The 21,675-nt window shown below is 39.2% G+C and overlaps 1 protein-coding gene across 2 annotated transcripts in view; it reads right to left on the reverse strand.

Annotated features, from left to right (window-relative positions):
• LOC113517773 (fibrillin-2-like) overlaps positions 1 to 21,675 on the reverse strand; it is an 80,124-nt gene that overhangs the window by 27,741 nt on the left and 30,708 nt on the right. For both annotated transcript variants that reach the window (XM_052892059.1, XM_052892060.1), the window contains exons 3-16: positions 15,969 to 16,051; positions 15,070 to 15,192; positions 13,574 to 13,678; positions 12,099 to 12,206; positions 11,180 to 11,358; positions 10,119 to 10,280; positions 8,982 to 9,069; positions 8,491 to 8,646; positions 6,152 to 6,377; positions 5,491 to 5,628; positions 4,492 to 4,608; positions 3,074 to 3,501; positions 2,199 to 2,303; positions 1,111 to 1,370 (exon numbers count right to left, since the gene is read on the reverse strand). In XM_052892059.1, the coding sequence (XP_052748019.1) occupies positions 1,111 to 1,370; positions 2,199 to 2,303; positions 3,074 to 3,501; positions 4,492 to 4,608; positions 5,491 to 5,628; positions 6,152 to 6,377; positions 8,491 to 8,646; positions 8,982 to 9,069; positions 10,119 to 10,280; positions 11,180 to 11,358; positions 12,099 to 12,206; positions 13,574 to 13,678; positions 15,070 to 15,192; positions 15,969 to 16,051 (2,278 nt within the window). The remainder of the gene's footprint in view (positions 1 to 1,110; positions 1,371 to 2,198; positions 2,304 to 3,073; positions 3,502 to 4,491; positions 4,609 to 5,490; positions 5,629 to 6,151; positions 6,378 to 8,490; positions 8,647 to 8,981; positions 9,070 to 10,118; positions 10,281 to 11,179; positions 11,359 to 12,098; positions 12,207 to 13,573; positions 13,679 to 15,069; positions 15,193 to 15,968; positions 16,052 to 21,675) is intronic.

The raw sequence follows: 21,675 nt of genomic DNA on the forward strand, positions 1-21,675 counted from the left end.
ATAGACATGAGCAGTACCATGGACATAACAGAGTATACTGTTTTGCCCATGATACCCCCATGCGTTGCCATTCCTGAGGACTCAGAACTGTTAAATAACATATAATGACATAATGATAATCATCAATTTAAGTAATTTATTGTCCATTAATTAATATATCTTCACAGATTGAAGAAGAGAAGAGTTCAAAACCAGATATAAGGCTAATTTTTTTCATTATATAAAAAAAAGCTACGTATTTTTTTTTTATGCAACATACAATGGCAAACAAGCTAAAGGTCCTTTAAAAAAAAACTATACTTAAACTCGTGTAACAGTTAAGCTTTTCATTTTTAAATTTTCTATCTTCATTACAATTAAAGGCCTCTGACATAACATACATACAGACTAAAAAGATTAATAAGTTTGGGCTAATATATCTTGTGATCTTCAGACCACAATCAGGCGTCCAGTTTGACGTGAATTTACTGGGTACAGAGGAATAACACCTGAGTCCTCAGGAATGGCAACGCATGGGGGGTATCATGGACGAAACAGTATACTCTGTTATGTCCATGGTACTGCTCATGTCTGTAGGCGACGGTTACCACTTTCCATCAGGTGGGCCGTCAGCTTGTTTGCCATTCTAAGTTGTATAAAAAAACAGACTAAAGATTCCTTAAAAGATGACTTAGTTACAAAGATTCAAACATTACATTACATACAAACTTTTAAATTTTTTTAAATTCTAATACGTTCAGTGAAATAAAGACATATTAAGTGTTCATTACAATTACAACAGTCCGCAAGTACCTCCGACTATCCTATTAGAAAGTATTATCACCATATCAGCCTTTAACTGTCCACTGCTGAACATAAGCCTCCCCTTGGGGGGTTTTGCCAGTAGTTGCCGTACTTAACAGGCGGATTGGCAACCGCAGTTAGATTTTGGAGATGATTTAAGAGGGACGTTACTGCCCATCCCTTGTCCTCTCTTAATCGCCTCTTACGACACCCACGGGAAAGGAAGGGGTGGCCTATTCTACGACGGGACCACACTGCCATTAGACAGTATAGTCGTAATCATATTTTACTTTTATAAAATAGCTAATGTACGAAGTTGTCTCTTACCGACTGATGCATATCACACTCGTCGATATCCCTGCATATACCATCGTCGTCAGGATGGAAACCAGTGTCGCAGATGCACTTGTAGCCGGGCTCGAGGTTCTCGCAGGTGCCGTGCGGACAGATGCCCGGCACCATGGTACACTCGTTGATGTCCGAGCCGCTGTTGTCTTTGCTGGGCCCGGACGGGCACAGGACGTCGTACTCCTCGCTGCCTTGCTCCGGACATGCTTTGCAAGACACACCCCAGCCTAGACGTAAACCTGCATGGACAGGGCAATACTGTAAGCTCTTGAAAGGAAATAAATTGTAATGTGGACTGAGAAAATTTATAAATAATGAAACTGTGACGAATACAGAAGTATTTTTGTCTTTGTAACAATGACCACATTCTCAAACATTTTATTATACAATTTCTTTCATGTACATTAATTAGGAAAACCTCTGCAGGCAGCTCATTCCATAATCTGAGTGTTCTTGGAAGGAAACATCTCTGAAACCTCGCTGTACGCGACCATTTAGGCTATAGGATATGAGGATGAACTCCTTGTCGATGGCGAGCCGTACGATGGTAGAAAGTGGCCGTGGGCATCATATTGAACAATTCTTTTGAGCACAATCCGTTGTACAAGCGGTAGAACACGCAGAGTGAGGCAAAATCTCTCCTAAGACTTAAGGGTTCGATACCGCTTGTGAGCCTGGAATCACCGACAATTCTCATAGCTCGTCGTTGAAGAGTTCAAGCTGGTACTTAGGTGCTCCCGCCCTTCTTTCAAATATAGAAACATATTTAATAAAAAAAAATCATGAGACTTCAGAACAGATCACTAGTAATACCTTTCATAATAACAAGGAGAACGGTCTTATCTCAACCAGTCTGGAACAATACCTCAGATAGTTGGAATGGCAGTTTACTTCCGGAAAAGATGCAGAAAGCAATGCTCTTGGTCACTGCCCGCATAGTATACCAGTTTCTCTCCCTGTGACCCTGAACCCTGGCCGACTGTACTTCTACCGAGGGTTACTTTCCCTTCTCCCCTCTTAAGGTAGAGAAATGTGAATCTTTAAATAATAATAGTAGTATAACGTACCTTTGCTTGAACTGCAGCAGCACTGCGACCGCGTGACCGGCGTAGTGCCTGGGCCAGTACAATGGTCTTCTTCGTATTTCTCATAGCACAAGTCTTGAACCTCGTCTGTAAATAACCATGGGACTATTTAGTTACTTTCGGTCAAGTAGGCATAAGCGTCGTTTCTATGAGGCCTGGATGAGATTGAGGTTAAAGGTGGAGTGACTGAGTGTTTTTATTGTAGTTCACTTGAAAATTAAAGTGAGGATAATGTAATTGTGACTTCAAACATTAGGCTGAAGATGAGTAGAGAAGAAGATGAGAGTATGATTGTGTGATTATATGTAAGTAAATGTATGAGAGATGGATGAAGGTAAGAGTTAGACAATATATTGACAATAGTATGGGAATGAGAGAGAATGTAAGGGAAAAACTAACTGTGACTGAATTTAAGATTTAAGATTAGAGTCAGAACGATGATAAATGTTATGTCCATGGTACTGTTCATGTGTATAGGCGACGGTTACCACTTTCCATTAGGTGGGACGTCAGCTTATTTGCCATTCTAAGTTGTATAAAAAAATATGTGATTGTAAGAGAGAGTGCAGAGAGAGAAGTGAGAGTGAAAGTGTGGAATTGAAATTGGTTGGAGGATTACTCACTTTAAAATGAGGATGAGAAGTATTTTGAAAAAAGCATTAAATTTATTAGAATGAGGATAAATGTGAATAAAAGCAAATATTGCGATGAGGTGAGACAGGGTGAGGCGAGATGAGGTGAGGTGATAGGAGGTGAGGTAATAGGAGGTGAGTTGAGGTGAGGTGAGGGGAGGTGAGATGAGGCAAGTTGAGGTGATGTGAGGCGAGGCGAGCTCGGCTCGGAGGCGGGGTACGCACCGAGGCAGGAGCGGCCGTCGGCGGCCAGCGTGAAGCCGGGCAGGCAGCGGCAGCGGAAGGAGCCGGGCGTGTTGCGGCAGCGGCCGTTGCGGCACACGCGCTGCTCGGCGCACTCGTCCACGTCGACGCAGGCGCCGCGCGCGGCCGTGGGCCGGAAGCCCGCCTCGCACACGCACTGGAACGAGCCCTCGCTGTTGGCGCAGCGGCCGCCGCGGCACGCCGCCTCGTCCGCGCACTCGTCCACGTCGGCGCAGTAGCCGCCCGGGTTCAGCTCGAAGCCGGGCTCGCACTGGCAGTCGTAGCCGCCGGCCGTGTTGCGGCAGCGGCCGCGCCGGCACACGCCCGGGTTGTCGCGGCACTCGTCCACGTCGCGGCACGCGTGCCCCGTCTCCGTCGACTCGTAGCCCGGGTTGCAGATGCACTCGTATCTGACGCCATACATCTCCGTATAAATATTCAATCAACTGATCAATATGTCCAGCCATCAGTCGGTCGACAAATCGATACATTGGTTTATCACTTAATTGTTAATACATTAAATCGATCGATTGACAAATACATTATGTTAGATATGTAAGTATAAAAATAGTTATAATTGAGGTAGGTACTTTAATATATTGTATGTGTCAATCGCGCAATAAACGGAGTAATAAACACACGGGTTTTATTTATCACATTAATAAATCAATTGATTTATCGCTCAAATAATAAGTCCATCAATCAATTAACTAGTAGTTTCAATTTTTCTTCTTTTATTTCAAAATTGATTGATGAAATAATTAATTTAACTGATCATTATATAATGAATCAATCACAAAGGGAGGGACCGCAGAGGGAGACTTTGTACAAAAGTCGATTGCTTGAGTACCTCTGTCCTATTCGTGTTTCAACCGTGATACAGTTGTGTTTGCATGACTGTGTTTTGGTTTGAAGGGTGGGATATGGCGTGAATTTACTGGGTACAGAGGAATAATACCTGAATCCTCAAGAATGGCAACGCACGGGAGGTATCATGGGCGAAACAGTACTCTGTTATGTCCATAGTACTGCTCATGTCTGTAGGCGACGGTTACTACTTTCCATCAGGGGGACCGTCAGTTGTATAAAAAAATCTGACTTGGACCATCTATTTTTCACTTTTGTGCGCAATAAAGTATTTATTACTATATTATTATACATATATATATATATCTAACTTAATTATATATATATATATATATATATATATATATATATATATATATATATATATATATATATATATATATATATATATATATATATATATATATGGAGGAAGCGAAATAGATTTAATCTGAACATTTGGCGTACCCCAATGGGAGACAGACAGATACGTTATATTATTAGACTTTAAACCTCATTTTAAATATGCAGTATCAATCTGTATGGCCACTCACCCGTCCTCGCCGTTGCTGCAGACGCCGTTGGTGCACATACCGCCGTTGGTCATCTCGCACTCGTTCTGGTCGCTGCACCGCAGACCGTTCTCGACAGGGTCGAAACCCGGTGCACACCTGTACAACATCAGGGAAACATTTTTAGTAGGAGTATAAACTATTTGAAATTGTTACAATGTTGAAAGTATTTTAATATTTAAATTTTTGGGTCAGAGGGTAATAGCAACACTTTATCTCTCTAATGGTATCTGTTATTTATTTATTTAGAATATAATATCAAATGAAGGCGAATATAATGGACACATACACTGCAGTTTATTTATATTTCTTTTTATTGTTATTTTTAATGAGGAGTTTCGCGACTGACTCTTGGCCACAGCAGAATGTCAGTGTTTTGCTCTTTTAAGGGCAAAGCAATAAACTGAGCTGTGACCATTTTGTGTTGCTATGGCACACTTGTTGGTTTATATATTTTGTTTTTTTTTTTTTGTTTTGTCACTTTTTTATTTTCATTCTTTTATTTCTTTTACTGTGTATTATGTGTATGTTTTTTTTTTATTGTAACTTGTGTGCTGTAAGTAATGTAAATAAATCATCTATCTAAAAATATCTTGAAAATTTTCTCTTATCTCTGACAAAACCAAAAATATTTTGGTTTTGATAATATTTTATCTATTCAAATCTTTTCACAAACACTAAATTAGCACCCAAATTTTATGTTTTTTCTTTTCTTGTTTTTATGAATTTTTCATTTTTATCTTTAGCATTTTTCTCATTATTACCGTAAGAGGCGACTAAAGAGGGCGACGTATGAATAGAAGCGTCTCTCTTAAAACATTTCCAAAGCCTAACTGCAGTTGCCAATTCGCCTGGCACGCATGGTAACTTTTGGCAAAACCTCCCTAGGGAGAGGCTTACGTTCAGCAGTGGACAGTTACAAGCTGACATGATGCTCATGATGACAGATACTGTGAGAGGAGCAGTAAAAACAGTACAGACCTGCACTCGAAGCCGCCGGGCTTGTTGACGCAGGTGCCGCCGCGGCAGTAGCCGAGCGCGCACTCGTCGATGTCGATGCACGTCGGGTTGCCCTCGTTCTCCGTCTCCTCCGCGCCGTCCCAGCACTCGCACTGGTAGCTGGCACGTGCATATATTTTTTAAATTTTAATACACCTTTTAACCGACAATCAATACTCAACACGTATTTAAAACTTGGCAGTATAGACTTTGATCTTAGCCTATAAGGAACGAATGTACCATAAACAAACCAAAGTAGTACCAAAGTTAGTACCAAACTATAATAAAACTATAATTTATATATATATACGTCGCCTATAGACATGATCAGTACCATGAACATAACATAGTATACTGTTTTACCCATGATACCCCCAAAGCGTTGCCATTCCTGGGGACTCAGGTGTTATTCCTCTGTACCCTGTAAATTCACGCCATATTCCACCCTTCAAACCGAAACACAGCCATGCAAACACAACTGCTTCACGGTTAAAACACGAATGGGACAAAGGTACCCAAGCAATCGACTTTTGTACAAAGTCTCCCTCTCATTTTCTTGCTTGTCTTATTTATTTATTTATATGCTATTGTACATTCACTTATTGTGCATTCATTTATTATTAAAAATAAACTTGGATCATACCCGACATCTTTGTCGACGCAGTCGCCGAGCCCGCAGATGCCGTTCCTGAGCATGCACTCGTTGATCTTGGCGAGCGGCGGCGGCGCGCCGGCCCCGCCGCCGCCGTTGCCGCCGCCGCCGCCGACCAATTCGCCGCCGTCGCCGTCCTCGCCGCCGTGGGTGCCGGTCTGGTTCCGCCGCCAGATCGGCGGGATGATGCCCCCGCCGCACAGGTGCGTCCATTCCACTGTTCACATCCATTCAGTACAAAATAAATAATAAAAAATTTTGATACATTTGTTACGGGTGCAAACCCCTTCCAAACCATACAACAACATACCAATACATATTGCACAATAGCTGTTCCCACCATACAAATTCCCAGAAAGAATGAAGACATGCTTTACAAAGAAAATTTATAAAAGGGAATACGACAGGGCAGTGAGAGGCCAGTATGTTTATATACTTGTATACATCTCTACTGTGCGCAATAAAGAGTTTATTATTATTTTTTTAAATTTTACTAAAATTCTCATTGAATTGTTTATTTCTCAGCTTTTAGCGCTGGTAAATATACTACACTTACGGCTACGTGACCAAGTGAGTGCTGTGTGTATGTTTGTATGGAAGGTTATGCTTGTGTATGACGGGTGGCTACTTCATCCTCATCTACCATATATCTAAGAATTTTCTGACTATTCTGCAAGTATTTAATATGGCAGCCTTTTGTAGGGAGATGTAAAGGTTTTTTCGTAGACCTATTTGTTTTAGACTATGGTGTAAATGGTTGGGAATGACACCTGTAGATGAGAGGACTATCGGTACTATGTAAACTTATTATTATTATTATTATGTTATAAGTCGCGAACGTGCGGTGTATATTTTAGGAATCAATCACGATTCATACATATAACTAATTTTCTATAATTACTAATGTTAAATAAAGACTCTGTGTTAAATTATATTAAACGACATTGTGAACTTGTTAAGTATTCGTTTTTTTAAAAAAAAACCTATCACCGACCGTCAGAACGTAATTCATTATAAAACATATTTATAATAATAACAATAATATTTATTTAATTAGACTACATAAGGCCCATTTTGTTAGTTACAAATTGACTTAACCTATGTTAGTAAATGAGCGGTCATAACGCTCTTACATTGATAACCTGTCCCACCCAATATTTTAGGATGGGACATTTTATCAGCAATTGTCTTCAGGACACTGTTTGAGCTAACACGCGCCCTACCCAACAGCGAAACAATTCGTTTGCGTCGTATTGCGTAAAAATCATCTGTACGCTCCCGTGCAAACATGTGTGACGCACTACAGTGACTAGGTAGCCCCAACAGTGCCCTATTTATAATAGTAAAAAAAATAATAACAAATGTGGTATCAACACAAAACAATGGGAGTGAATTGATTGCAAAAGATATATTATAAAATCGATATGCTAAATAGTCGAAAATTACGAGTATAACATCTAATGTCCTTTTTCAAGCCAAATAGTGGTAAATTAAAAAAAAAAAAGAAACTAATAACCATTTACATTAATAATATTAGGAAAGATAAATAGAAAATATATTAGTTTATTCATATAATCATTAATTCGTTTCATATTTAATTCATTCAATCATTTTATTAAATAATATGTAATTAATTTTATCTTCCAATCGTTAATTCATTCTTGTTAGAGGTAACGTATGATAAAAGATGGTGTCATAACATCCTAATCTTTTTTTCTTTTTTCACATTGCTTTTGTGTCTTTTGCTGTTTGTGTGCTGTAAGTTATGCAAATAAATTATCTATCTATCTATCTATCTATCTAATCATCAGGTTAACACATTAGTGACACCACGAGAATCACAGTGAATGCTGTGATATGCGTGGTGCTGTTCATATCTATATCCGACGGTTACCACTTTCCGTTAGTTTGTTTGCCATTCTTTGCATCATAAAAAAATACGTTCTTTCATTCATTTAATGAATTGTTTATTCGCTAATTACACATGTCGATAGGTAACGATTTTTTTTGGGTGATTTTGATGGGTAAAAATGGTATGGTAACCCCCGCCTGCGCTAACGGGATACGCTGGCGGAGCACCAGTGAAGGGTGATAGATGAGAATGAAAACAGGCCAGTTAGCCCATCATGATGAATTCATCAGGAATTAACCATGATAGTTTCCAGGGGGAACCGCGAGGAGGTCGACCTGGTTGGGTATATTGCTAGCAATGGCATTTTAATAGGCAACGATTTCCACTTGTTAATATCATCATCTTCGTCAGCTTGTTTGCATAATTGTCTATTCGCTCGTTCACTCATTGGTTAATGATTCAGTAAGGCGGTACTGACCGGAGCCGCGCGGCGGGCAGGGCTGGCAGAGGTCGCCCCAGGCGCGGCCCATGTTGTAGCCGCAGCAGCAGTCGCGGTTGGACAGCGGCATGGCCAGCGGGTCCGCGCACTCGCCCGTCTCGCTCAGGTACGAGAAGCACGTGCGCACGCGCCCGTCTGCCGACCGGCGTACAACATACAGCGTCAAACAAATCATTTATTATTATAAAAACTGATCAAAATTTATTGAAATTAAAATGAAGAGATCGCTCTTAGCGATAAGGCCGCCCATTGTTTTCTCATTGTGATTATTTCTTGTAATTATTTATATTTATAATAAGTTTACTATTGTAATCTTTTGGAGGAAACAATAAAGACTATCTATCTATCTACTAAAGTGACATTTTGCTGATTGAATTTTGACATATATTTTTTTAAACATTTACAAAAATTTAAACTGTTATATTTCAAAAAACCAACAAATCTCTATATTTAACCGAAGATCGACTCACCGATACAAAACTTCTTATCTGGACTTGGGATGAAGTGCGGGTTACAGAGACAGTAGTAGTCGCCCTCGGTGTTCACACATTTGCCGTTCTAAAAAATAATGTTACGGATTAGACCGAATGTTACTACAGTACATCATCAACATAAGCCTCCCCCTTGGGGGGTTTTGCTAGTAATTGCCATGCTTGGCAGGCGGGTTGGTAACCGGAGTCAGGCTTTAGAGATGTTTCAAGAGGGACGCTGCTGCCCATCCCTCATAATAAGTATACTGTAGTGTACTTACTATTATTTCTACAGCGATACCAGGGGTATTGCTATAACGAGCCTCCATTAATTGGATTATTCATAATAAGGTATGGTTCCAGGTGGTGGCATGCAGCCTGTTCTTCTGTACCGGAGCGAGTTAACATTATTTCCTGGCTTTAATTCCGTATCACACGTATTCGGTTTGAAGGGCAGTTGCATGGCAGCAGTTGATATGGCAGTGAATTTACAGGGTACAAAGGAATAACATCTGAGTGCTCAGGAATGGCAACTTAGGGGGGTACCATGGGCGAAACAGTTTACTCTGTTATGTCCATGGTACTGCTCATGTCTATAGGCGACGGTTACCACTTTCCATCAGGTGGGCCGTCAGCTTGTTGGCCATTCTAAGTTGTATTAAAAAAATCACTGTCCATGTCACTGTCACAAGTCTCTACCTAAAATTCTTCTTCGTGATTTACTCCAACCAGAAGTTGAAGAACATGGGAGTTGAGTGTTTTTAAGGCTAGTACGCTAGGGAGCTAAGCTATGCGTGTCCATCCTAGAAATTGGTAACACCAATGAAATTGCCAAAGACATGTTTGATATTACATATGTACTCGTATACGCTTCGTAAGAGATCAAGCCCCTATGGGAAATAATCTCAAATACGTAAATGGCTATGCTCCAGCCAAACCACTTCCGATCTTCAGCCAGAAATACAGGTAATCACGGGTGTATTAAAGTTTCTTCAGGACCGACAACGCGCATCTGACACCTTTAGTATTGCAAGCGTCCATTGGCTACAGTGACCTTTTACCATCAGACGTGCAGTATGCTTTTTGCATTTTGCAGTTTGCCAGCTTCGTGGTCAGAAGTAGACGAATACTACTCACCGGACATATGTCGGGGTCCTCGCACTCGTCGATGTCCTCGCAGTTGTTGGAGACGGGGTGCCGCCGCTGGCCGGCCGGGCACTCGCACGAGAACGAGCCCACCGAATTGACGCAGCGCCCGCCCGTGCACAGGCCCGGCACTGCTGCGCACTCGTCTATGTCCTGAGAGCGAGTAGTTTAGAAATTAAATAACCTTCTCTACAAGGAGGAAAGGGATTTTTAATGGGGGGGGGGGGATAATGGATTGTTAAAAATTAGTAGCCCACTTGTTAACAATATACCCTGTCAGGTCGACCTCCTCACGGTTCCCCCTGGAACTATCGTGTTCTATTCCATGTGAATCCATCACGATAGGCTAACTGACCTGCCATTTCATTGTCACCTATCATCCCTCACTGGTGCTCTGCCAGCGTGTACCGTAAGTGCAGGCGGGAATACCATTCCATTATCATCCATTAAAAAAAAGGAATTTTTAGTAATAGAAATATCAATGTACACTATCAAGTCAGCCTCTATATGGTTCCTCCTGGAAACCATCTTGGTTAATTCTTTATGTTTTCGCCTCTATGGGCCAACTGACTTGTTTCATCCTCAACTATCATCTCTCACTGTTGCCCCGTAGCGTAAACCGATAGCGCAGACGGGGTTACCATTTCATTATCACCCATAAAAAAAAACACTTTCCCTACATTACCGGCTAACGTTGTTGGTGTAACAACGAGGGACAATGGATGAGGATGAAGCCACGTCACTTGGCGCCTCCTGACGAATTCACCTAGAATTAAAAACTGCATCCTGCAAATGAGTGAAAATAAAATGGTAACCCTGTCTACTACTAGTTTACACTGGCCTTCGCCAGTGAGAGATGACAGGAGAGAATGGAATCAGTTTACTTAACCTATTGCGATAAAATCATCAAGAATTAACTACGGTAGTTTCCAGGAGTTACCAGGCTTTTTATATCTAGAACAGAATTAAAGAAGATATTAGAGGCTCCTAAGCAAAAGGGGTCTAAGCATTTAGTGTATGAATCAATGAATGAAGGTTGCTGGAGTATATACCTGGCACTCCTTGGTGGCGAGGTTGCGGATGTGCCCGTGCGGGCAGTCGAGGTTGCCGCAGCGCTCGCAGGGGTGGCCCCAGGCGCGGCCCACGGTGGCGCAGCACAGCTGCTTGGTGCACACCACGCCCTCTAGCGCGCCCGTGCACAGCGCGTTCCTTGTTTCCGTGTAGCATGGCCCTGACGCACCAGACAATGTTACCAGGAACCACGCGATAAACACAAGTAAAAGTAAACGAGTACAAGCAAAAGTTCGTTTCCTAAATTATCCCGACTGTGAATCAAAAGCAGGATCACATTTATGCAAATACAATATAGACCTTACTACGCCATAGAGGTCGTCAAAAAAATTATTACGTAAACTGAGATAAAACTGTAGAATTCAGAAACCTGATCGATGCTGGCAACTTGGCCAACTAACCATTTTTAAAATCTATTTGACACTTATTTAAATACACTATCAGGACTTAATGCGATGGAAACGGATGATCATACTACGACGTGATGCAATCCACGTCGAAACGTCGGCAATAAAGAAGCTGGTAGGTATGAAAAATATTTCATCACATTATAGTGTATTTAAACATACATAAACAATACGAAAGTTTAAAATTACTCTTCTATTTTTATCTGCTTTGACATTACCTTCTGTATTGCTTTTCGGTACACACGCTCTACTACTACTCTACCTACATTCATTTTTCTTCAAGCTCACTATGACATTGTTTAATCTACGCAGATCATGAAAATTTTATCCACTTTGTTGATATAACGACTGGGCATACACAAACCACGATACTCTAAGCTCGTACCAGATCCACATAGTTAGAATAAAATGAAAACTCTTCGCATCCTAATTTGTAGCCACAGAAAAACAAACCTGGGTATTATTTACGCAATTACAAGAGACTAATACTCACCCGTTCTCCTATCAATCTCGCACCTAGTACCCGATAGTCCGTGGAAGCAGACGCACCGATCGGGCGCTATACACCGCCCGCCGTGTAAACATGGCTCGCGGCATATAGCTAGAAATAATTTAAGACATACACTTTTAATTAATATAAAGTAAATTATTTTAAATAGATTTAAAAGAGTAACTGTTGAGTTTCTTGCGGGCTCTTCTCAACAGATAACAACTTTCCGAACCCTGGTGTAGATAAAAAAAAAAAAAAATTAAAAATGCTTGTAAACAAGTATATTTGAATAAAGATGATTTAAACTTGAATGGTGGCAGATACAACTTTTGATTCGCCTAATTTTGTATTTGCGTTATTTATTTTACGGAAATAATCATCAATCATAGGGCTGGCCTGATGTCAAAATGCTGATGAATGAACAGAAGTCCATAGATGCTGACGACACCAGTTAGATAATCTTACAACATATTTATATCGTCATCATATCAGCCTTTATCTGTCCAATGCTGAACATATACCTCTCTTTTAAGGGGTTTTGCTAGCAATTGCCACGTTTGGCAGGCGGATTGGCAACCGCAGTTAAGCTTTAGAGATGTTTTAAGAGGAATGCCCATACTTTGCCCTCCCTTAGTCGCCAGTTACAACACCCACGAGAAAGGAAAGGATTTTTTTATACAACTTAGAATGGCAAACAAGCTGACGGCCCACCTGATGGAAAGTGGTAATCGTCGCTTATAGACATGAGCAGTACCATAGACATAACAGAGTATACTGTTTCGCCCATGATACCCCCCATGCGTTGCCATTCCTGAGGACTCAGGTGTTATTCCTCTGTACCCAGTAAATTCACGCCATATCCCACCCTTCAAACCGAAACACAGCCATGCAAACACAACTGCTTCACGGTTGAAACACGAATGGGACAGAGGTACCCAAGCAATCGACTTTTATGCAAAGTCTCCTTCTGGTATTCCTATTCCTATTCTAGCCATCCCGGCTAGAATAGGAATAGGAATACACGGAACTATATTTACAGTACCTAGTAAATTCACTATTACATTTCACAAAACAAAGCGAAGCAGAAATAGGTGAACTAGAAGTTTGTATTCAGTCTTTCACTAGTATCATTCATCATTTTAGCCATTAACTGTCTACTACTGAACATAAGCCTTTCCCATAAGAGAGTTTTGCCAGTAATTGCCACGCTTGGCAGGTGGGTGGGCAACCGCAGTTAGGCTTACTGAAAGAAGCGCTGCTGCCCATTCCTCTACCATAAAGTCCCTTTAGTCGCCAATTACGACACCCACAGGAAAGGAAGGGGTGGTTTATTCTATGCCGGGACCACACAAAGTATTGTCTTATTATTATATATAATATAATTGGAACCGTACAGCTAAAGATAAACTAAATAATATAAATAAATATATAAAATTCGAGTTCGTACTAACATATCTAAAATACACAAGAATACTTACGTTCAGTACAAAATTCCCCACTCCAGCCGGGTGCGCACGCGCAGGTGCCGTTCGTACACGTGCCACCGTTCATGCAGATACGACGGCAGCCGCCGCGGGTCCGGGCTGCAAATATATAAATACAGTCATGCATTAGCAGTACTTAATAACATTTACAATTGCACTATAAAACTACATACTCCCAGCGACTTTAAGAAGATGCAATGTGAATAGGAGAAAGAAAATGCAATCTAGAGTTGATGTGAATAATTGATTGAGGTTACCTTCTGAAATTAACATTTGTATTTGGGTATAAATCTCTCACTACTTCCTATGTCACTGTGTTAGGTTGACTGGAAGAGATCTCTTTTAGGGGTAAGTTCGCCTTTGCTAACATTGTTATTAACTTATTGTTGTTACTGTATGTTTTAGTGCAATAAAGAATATATAATGATAAATTCGTTAAAAAAAAATTTTATACCACAAATGTGGCAAACAAGCATACAGCCCTTCTGACGGTTAATAGTAACTATAGTTTGCAACACTATAAGTGTAGCGTGCGTGTTGACAGCCCTTAAGAAATTTTAACTGATCCTTCTTGAAGAACCAAGGGAAACCTCGATATTCCACAGCCTGAGCGTTCGTAGGTGGAAACTTTTCTGAAACCGCACTGTACGAGGAAGGTAGGGATTGTTAGTAATGCGGAGTACCAGTCCCAATACTAGCAATATGCCCTGTCCAGTCGACCTCTACGTGGACCCCCTTGAATCGTGTTGAATTCCAAGTGTATTCATCACGGTGGGCTAACTGACCTGCCTTTTCATTCTCACCTATCATCCCTCACTGGAACCCCGCCAGTGTATACCGATAGCGAAGCGAGGTTACCATTCCATTATCGTCCAATAAAAAAAACATATACGATATATTCAGAGGGATAGGATCACCTATTATCTCCTTTAACTAAAGGTTGTCTGTAAGAGATTGCCCTAGCGATAAGACCGCCTTTTGTACCTTTATGTGTATATTTCAATCTGTATTTATGTTACTGTATTTCATTTGAATTATTCACTTGCCATTGTATATTTTTATTTATGGTGCAATAAAGAGTTAAATAAATAAATAAATATTATTCATTTATTTATTTATAGCAAGGCCATTTAATTATACAAATTAATACATTAATAAAATAAATATTACATAAAACAGCATCAAATTTGCACTCCAACAACTGCTCTGCATAACATTCGATATTAGAAACATTAGAAGAATGACGGCTATAGATTTAAAATAACAAATTGGCAGCTTTAATGTAACATTGCATTGCAATGATTATGATCAGATAAACCATATTTTATATGAAGGAGTAGTCAAGAATCTCCGGAACTGGTGTGCATGCATTAAACGTGTTACGAAAATACAGGAAGCCAGAGATATAATAAGGATCTAAGTCTTTGACATTCGAATCACTCTGCCTACCCCGCAAGGAATTTAGCTTAAAGATAGAATGGTAAACTTACGCATATACGGATAGAAGCCTCCGCCGTTAGGGTTACAGCTGGGCGCCTCCACGCCGCCGGGACACCGGCACATGTTCGGCGCTATGCAAGCGCCTGGCGAGCCGCAGTCCGGCCGGCACAGCGCTGAATGGAACATACCATACATTGGTTATACACTCTTTGTATGTCAGTCTTTCCCAAAGTGAGCGATAACGCGTGTGATGGACACTGCAAGTATAAGAGGGGGGGGGGGGGGGGGGGGGGGGGCAGTAAAAGACCCAGAAAAAAAATGGGGGTGTTGTGTAAAAGTTTGGGGGTGATTTGTAATTCGAATAGTGGTTTTTAAGTAGGTGACAAAATGTAGACGCTAAAAATGAATTTATTCTCAAAGTGGGCAATAGACAAAATAAATTTGGGAACCCCTGCTCTATGTACTCATAATTTCAGCCATTAACTATTCACTGCTGAACGTAGACCTCTTGGGGGGCTTTGCCATTAGCTGCGACGCTGGCAGAAGTGCTGGCAACCGTAATCAGGCTTTGGTGACGTTTTTAAATTTTCTTCCCATTCCTCGACCATGAAATTCCCTTAGTCGCCTTTTACGACACCCACTATATATATTTACATAATTATATATCTTTGTCTGTATCAAATTATTATATATAACAGTCGAGAGATTTTATTCAACGTAGAAAACAATTCTATTATACTATTTTTTTATATTTCTTTATTTTAAAAATAACTTTAATTGTAACAAAATAAGTAAATAGACATTATGGATTACAAAATCAATTATCAAAATCGCTATCGGAATCGATTGAATATGATTAAATTCGCCGTTTGTACGTTATTTTTACAATTATAGAAACATTTTTATGTATATGCCCAATGTAGAATAAATATCTAAATATGTCACTCACGAACTACGCATAGTAGCGAGTTGGGTCTGGACGTCCATCCGGGACAGCAATGCGTGCTGTTTCGCGTTCGACACACGTGCGGCCTGCAACAAGCACAAAAACATATTATATTATTTAATTAACACAAAAAAAAAATAACTGTAAAAACAACATCGAGTGTATATTTTTTTACATTTATATTCCGTTCAACTGAGGTGCTTGCTATTTTTTTTATGGAAGATAATGAAATGGTAACCTCGCCTGCGCTAATGGTATACGCTGGCGGGGCAGCAGTGACAGACGATAGGTAAGAATGAAAAGGCATGTCAGTTAGCACATGATGAATACACTTGTACTTCAGATTCAGCCTTCTTAAATTTTTAATAAATATTTTTAATAAAGTGAAAATAGAACGGTAACCCCGCCTGCGCTATCGGTGCATACTGATGGGACAGCAGTAACAGCTGATAGGACCTTATAAAGTATATTTCTAGTAATGTTAGTCCTCATTGCTAACAATCCGTTTTCCCCGGGGGAAAGGGATTGTTAGCAATGAAAACTGAGAATCCCATTGCTAGCAATATACCCAACCAGGTCGACCTCCTCGCGGTTCTCCCTGGAAACTATCATGGTTAATTCCTGGTGAATCCATCATGATGGACTAACTGGCCTGTTTTCATTCTCATCTATCACCCTTCACTGGTGCTCCGCCAGCGTATCCCGTTAGCGCAGGCGGGGTTACCATACCATTTTCACGCATCAAAAAAAATCCCTTTCTCCCAGACTAACGGCAGTAACCTATATTAGTAAAACAATAACCGCTCAGTCAGTCAACAGTTGACTACAACCCGGGTATCCTACGAATATGTTTGAACCCCAGCCTAAATATATGCTAAATATATGTTGCTTTATATTATTCTCAATTTCGTGTATAATATAGTATATGTCATATATGTGTAAGTATATTTGTTATTTATACATATTTATTCGTTTCTATATGTAATTTTAGTATGTATGTATATCAATAATTACTAGTACCGCATTCGAGTATTCTGACACTTCCCTATGGTTGACTGGGAGAGAATGCTTTTAGCATTAAGTCCGCCATGTACACATATATGTATGTACTAATGAATAAATAAATAAATAAATAAAATAAACATCTGAATGGTCGAAACATAAACATAACACAACATACATAAAAATACACATCCGATAATGTTCTTGCAACAAAATATAGTAAAAACTGAATCACTGCCACAGATAAGAATAAGAAAATCTTTAAAAAGGAATATACTCTTTTCTTTGAGGTTACGATATCGTATCGGAAATACTGCTGCTGGAAGTTAATTCCAAAGAGTGGTTGTGCATGGAAGAAAGTGCCTTGTAAATCGAACGGTAGAGAACCACCACTTGTCCAGATGATTGGGATGGAACTTTAGTTTATGGCGGGTTACAAGATGGTGAAATTCAGCAGCGGGTATCAATCCGAACAATTCAGGTATATATCTTATATCAATTTTATGACGTTGTGAAAGTGCCGCTTTTTCTACGGATTAAAATCTATTTGTTGATATTAATAATAATCTATTTTTAAACTAATTAGACGATTTTGTAGATTTACCAGAGGGAAACTGTGTATGAAAGTCGTTTGCTTGTATACCTCTCCCCCATTCGTGTTTCAAACGTAAAGCAGTTGTTTGCATGGCTGTTTTTCGGTTTGAAGGGTGGAATATGGCAATGAATTTACAGGGTACAGAGGAATAACACCTGAGTCCTCCTCCACGCGTGCCCCCTAGAAACCATCGTGATTATTTTTTGATAAATTCATCGCGACGGGCCAACTGGCCCGCTTCGTCCTCACTGGTGTCCCGCCAGCGTATACCGATAGCGCAGGCGGGGTTATCGTCCATTAAAAAAAACTTATACATTATAATATACAACAATTATAATGATACGTTCCCATAGCAACAATGTAAGCATGGATATAATTATAAAAGCAGAAGGGACATGTCTCTAAACACCACTGAAACAATTAATAACAACTGAAAGAATTATTGCCCGCGCATGACGTAATATCTAAAGCGGGTACAAGCGCGAGCTCTCAGCAACCTTGGTTGATCATATACTAAGTTGACCTTTAAAACCGACTTTAAAAAAGATAAAGATTCTCAATTCGATTGTTATACCGAGTTGGCCTTTACAACCGACTTCAAAAAAGTGGGGATTTTAAATTCGGTTGTATTTTTTTGTTTGTTACCTCATAACTGCGTTATTTATAAACCGATTTAGATTTTTTTTTAACTGAAACGATACATCTACTATTTGCTATTGTAATCGTATGGAGGAAACAATAAAGGGTACCTTTTTTTTATGCAACTTAGAATGGCAAACAAGCTGACGGCCCACCTGATGGAAAGTGGTAACCGTCGCCTATAGACATGAGCAGTACCATGGACATAACAAAGTATACTGTTTCGCACATGATACCCCCATGCGTTGCCATTCCCGATCTCATTCACTCATGATTCACTATCTCTCTATCTACCTATTTCAATTTGGTCCTATAGAAATTTTATCAAAACCGTTCTGTAGCTTAAGTTTTTAAATCAAAATGATTGGTTTTGCTACGATTAAAGTAGGTTTTGGTTTTTGTGAAACAAAATGTTAAAATATTTGGTACTCTTCATAAAATTATTCAATCCTTATTTGAATGTAATAATTCAAAGAGCTACTCGAATACTTGAATAATAAACTTGTTCAATACATTTCTGAAGCTCTGTTCTTTATTTATTAATAATAAACGTTCAATCATTTCATAAATCATAAATTTCTCCTTTGGTAATAAAGTAAAAACAAAATCAAAACGGCAAAATAGTAACAAAGAAATCCACAATATACACGCAACTAATATTCAAGTACCGTAAGTACTCGAATACAACTCAAATCGAATCCGATTTTATTTTATAGGAAACTATAATATCCTTAGATTAGAGTCTAATGTGCATTGCTTATGGGATACATCGCACAATGGTGGATATTTGGTTGTTTTGTTTTACAATACAGGGAGCAAACGAGCATACCGCTCACCTGATAGTAAATGACTACCGCCGCCCATGATCACCGACAACACCAACGGCATTGCAGGTGTGCTGCCGGCCTTTTAAAAAAGAACATGCTCTTTTCTTGAAGGTTATGTTGTCGTATCGGTTCGGAAACACTGCTGTTGAAAGTTGATTCCGAAGAGTAAATGTGCGTGGAAGAAAGTGCCTTGAAAAACGCACGGTGGCGGACCGCCACTTGTCCAGATGGTTGGGATGAAATTTTAGTTTATGGCGGATTGTACGATTGATGTTTCTAATTGTTTTATGGTGTTATTAGATTGAATTTATTTTGCTTATTTTTATTAATTTTAAATTATGTATATTGAGCATTCGAGTAGCTAAGTACCTGTCGATTATTCGAGTGGAGTCAGCCCGACTCGATACATCACAAACAGTAACCTTGGCTTGCTCGTAGCAATTGTATCAAGCGGCTAAGTTACTGCGATTTGCAATGCCATTTAAGTAGACTAATTTCTGTATCAGGTCAGGGAGCATCTTCTATCAATACGTCCTTAGACTTTGAAGCTAAACCGTTGTTTTCAGACCTTGTACTAATATCTGTATGCACTATGCAACTGAAATTATGTCATCATACGACATTACGGCTATATAAAATCTGCTGTGTATTAATCATACAGTATATTTCTTATTTTTAATGTTTTAACCAAATAATAAATAAAATTTTAAATAACCGCATCATAATCGGTCTATTCGTTTAGGTGCTACGATACCACAGACACGTCAAACTTATAACACCCAATTTTTTGCGTCAAGCGTTAAAAAAGTAAAGTTTACCAGAGGGAGACTTTGTACAAAAGTCGTTTGCTTGGGCACCTCTGCCCCATTTGTGTTTCAACCATAAAGTAGTTGTGTTTGCATGGCTGTGTTTCAGTTTGAAGGTTAGGGATACAGCGTGAATTTACAGGGTACAGAGAAATAACACCTGAGTCCTCAGGAATGGAAACGCATGACGAAATATCATGGACGAAACAGTATACTCTGTTATGTCCTTGGTACTGCTCATGTCTATAGGCGACGGTTACCACTTTCCATCAGGTGGACCGTCAGCTTGTTTGCCATTCTAAGTTGTATCAATTAAAAGGAATCCTTCAATCAATCATTTATTTGTATAAACAATAGTTATAAATTTGATATATGTTTTACAATTATTATCACATCATCATCATCAGATCAGTCTTTAACTGTTCACTACTGAATATAAGCCTTCCTATTAAGTAAGGGAAGTTTTATCAATAGTATAATAATTTGTAATTAATGTAATAATATAATAATTTGTAATTAATGTAATAATAAATAATTTCTTTTTCATGTAATAATAATTTCTAATTCATGTAATAACAAATAATTTGTAATTGATGTAATAATAAATAATTTGTAATTAATGTAATAATAAATAATTTGTAATTAATGTAATAATAAATAATTTGTAATTAATGTAATAATAAACAATTTGTAATTAATGTAATAATAAATAATTTGTAATTAATGTAATAATAAACAATTTGTAATTAATGTAATAATAAATAATTTGGAATTAATGTAACAATAAATAATTTGGAATTAATGTAATAATAAATAATTTGTAATTAATGTAATAATAAACAATTTGTTATATAAGATACTGCTTTCCTTAGATAAAAAAAAATTAATATTGTAGGCAAGTGAACGAAATAAAACTATCAATGTACAAATGTGTATACTGTGTTTTTTTTTTATAAGAAATTACACACCAAATTTTTTTGTTAATGTTACTGCAATTCGGAGTTCCTTTTTTGAAATATAAAAAAAAAGATTGCATAACTAAGTCTGTTTGAAAAGATTCATTTCCATTTTTTTTATAGATGACAAAGGTTGCCAAGCGTGGCAACTACTGGTAAAATCCCCCTTTATACGGGAGACTAGCAGTATATATTTATACTGGTACTGATATGATGATGATTAAATCCCAAATATCAAGAGCCGTGACATCATACGCGTAGTACATCCTAGAACCCGTGATGTTACTACGTCGTATTAGTTTAAGTGGCATGCAAATGGTTTCCTTGCATTCTAATGCAGCGGCCTTGCCCGCGCTGGCCCACTGAACCCGCCCTACTGTTCTTTCCCGAAATCATAAGCGTGAAATTCACCCACGCGTGTTCGCCCACACAGGTACACGTATATGTTAGGTACTGCAGTTTCGTATTATAACTGTAATCTGTGATATATAATACTGGAATCATCCTCTTCCTACCCTTATCCCAGGGAAAGGGATCGTTAGCAATGGAGTTTGGCAGCCCCATCGCTAGCAATATGCCCTATTAGGTCGACCACCACGTGGTTCCCCCTGGAAACCATCGTGAACAATTCTTGTTGAATTCGTCACGGTGGGCTAACTGACCTGCTTCATCCTCACCTATCATCCTTCACTGGTGCCCCGCCGGTGTATACCGATAGCGCGGGTGGGGTTACCATTCCATTATCACCCATAATAAAAAAATACCCTTATCCCAATTATTATTTGCGGTCGACGTAATTTGGTTTTATTCATATATACTAAATGATTTGGCTTATAGTTTGACGACGTGCCGCCTGCCTGACGTCAACCCTCTTTGGGACATATA

The sequence above is a fragment of the Galleria mellonella genome, unplaced genomic scaffold, assembly GCF_026898425.1.
Source record: "Galleria mellonella isolate WM207_F2 unplaced genomic scaffold, CSIRO_AGI_GalMel_v1 utg149, whole genome shotgun sequence".
NCBI lineage: Eukaryota > Metazoa > Arthropoda > Insecta > Lepidoptera > Pyralidae > Galleria > Galleria mellonella.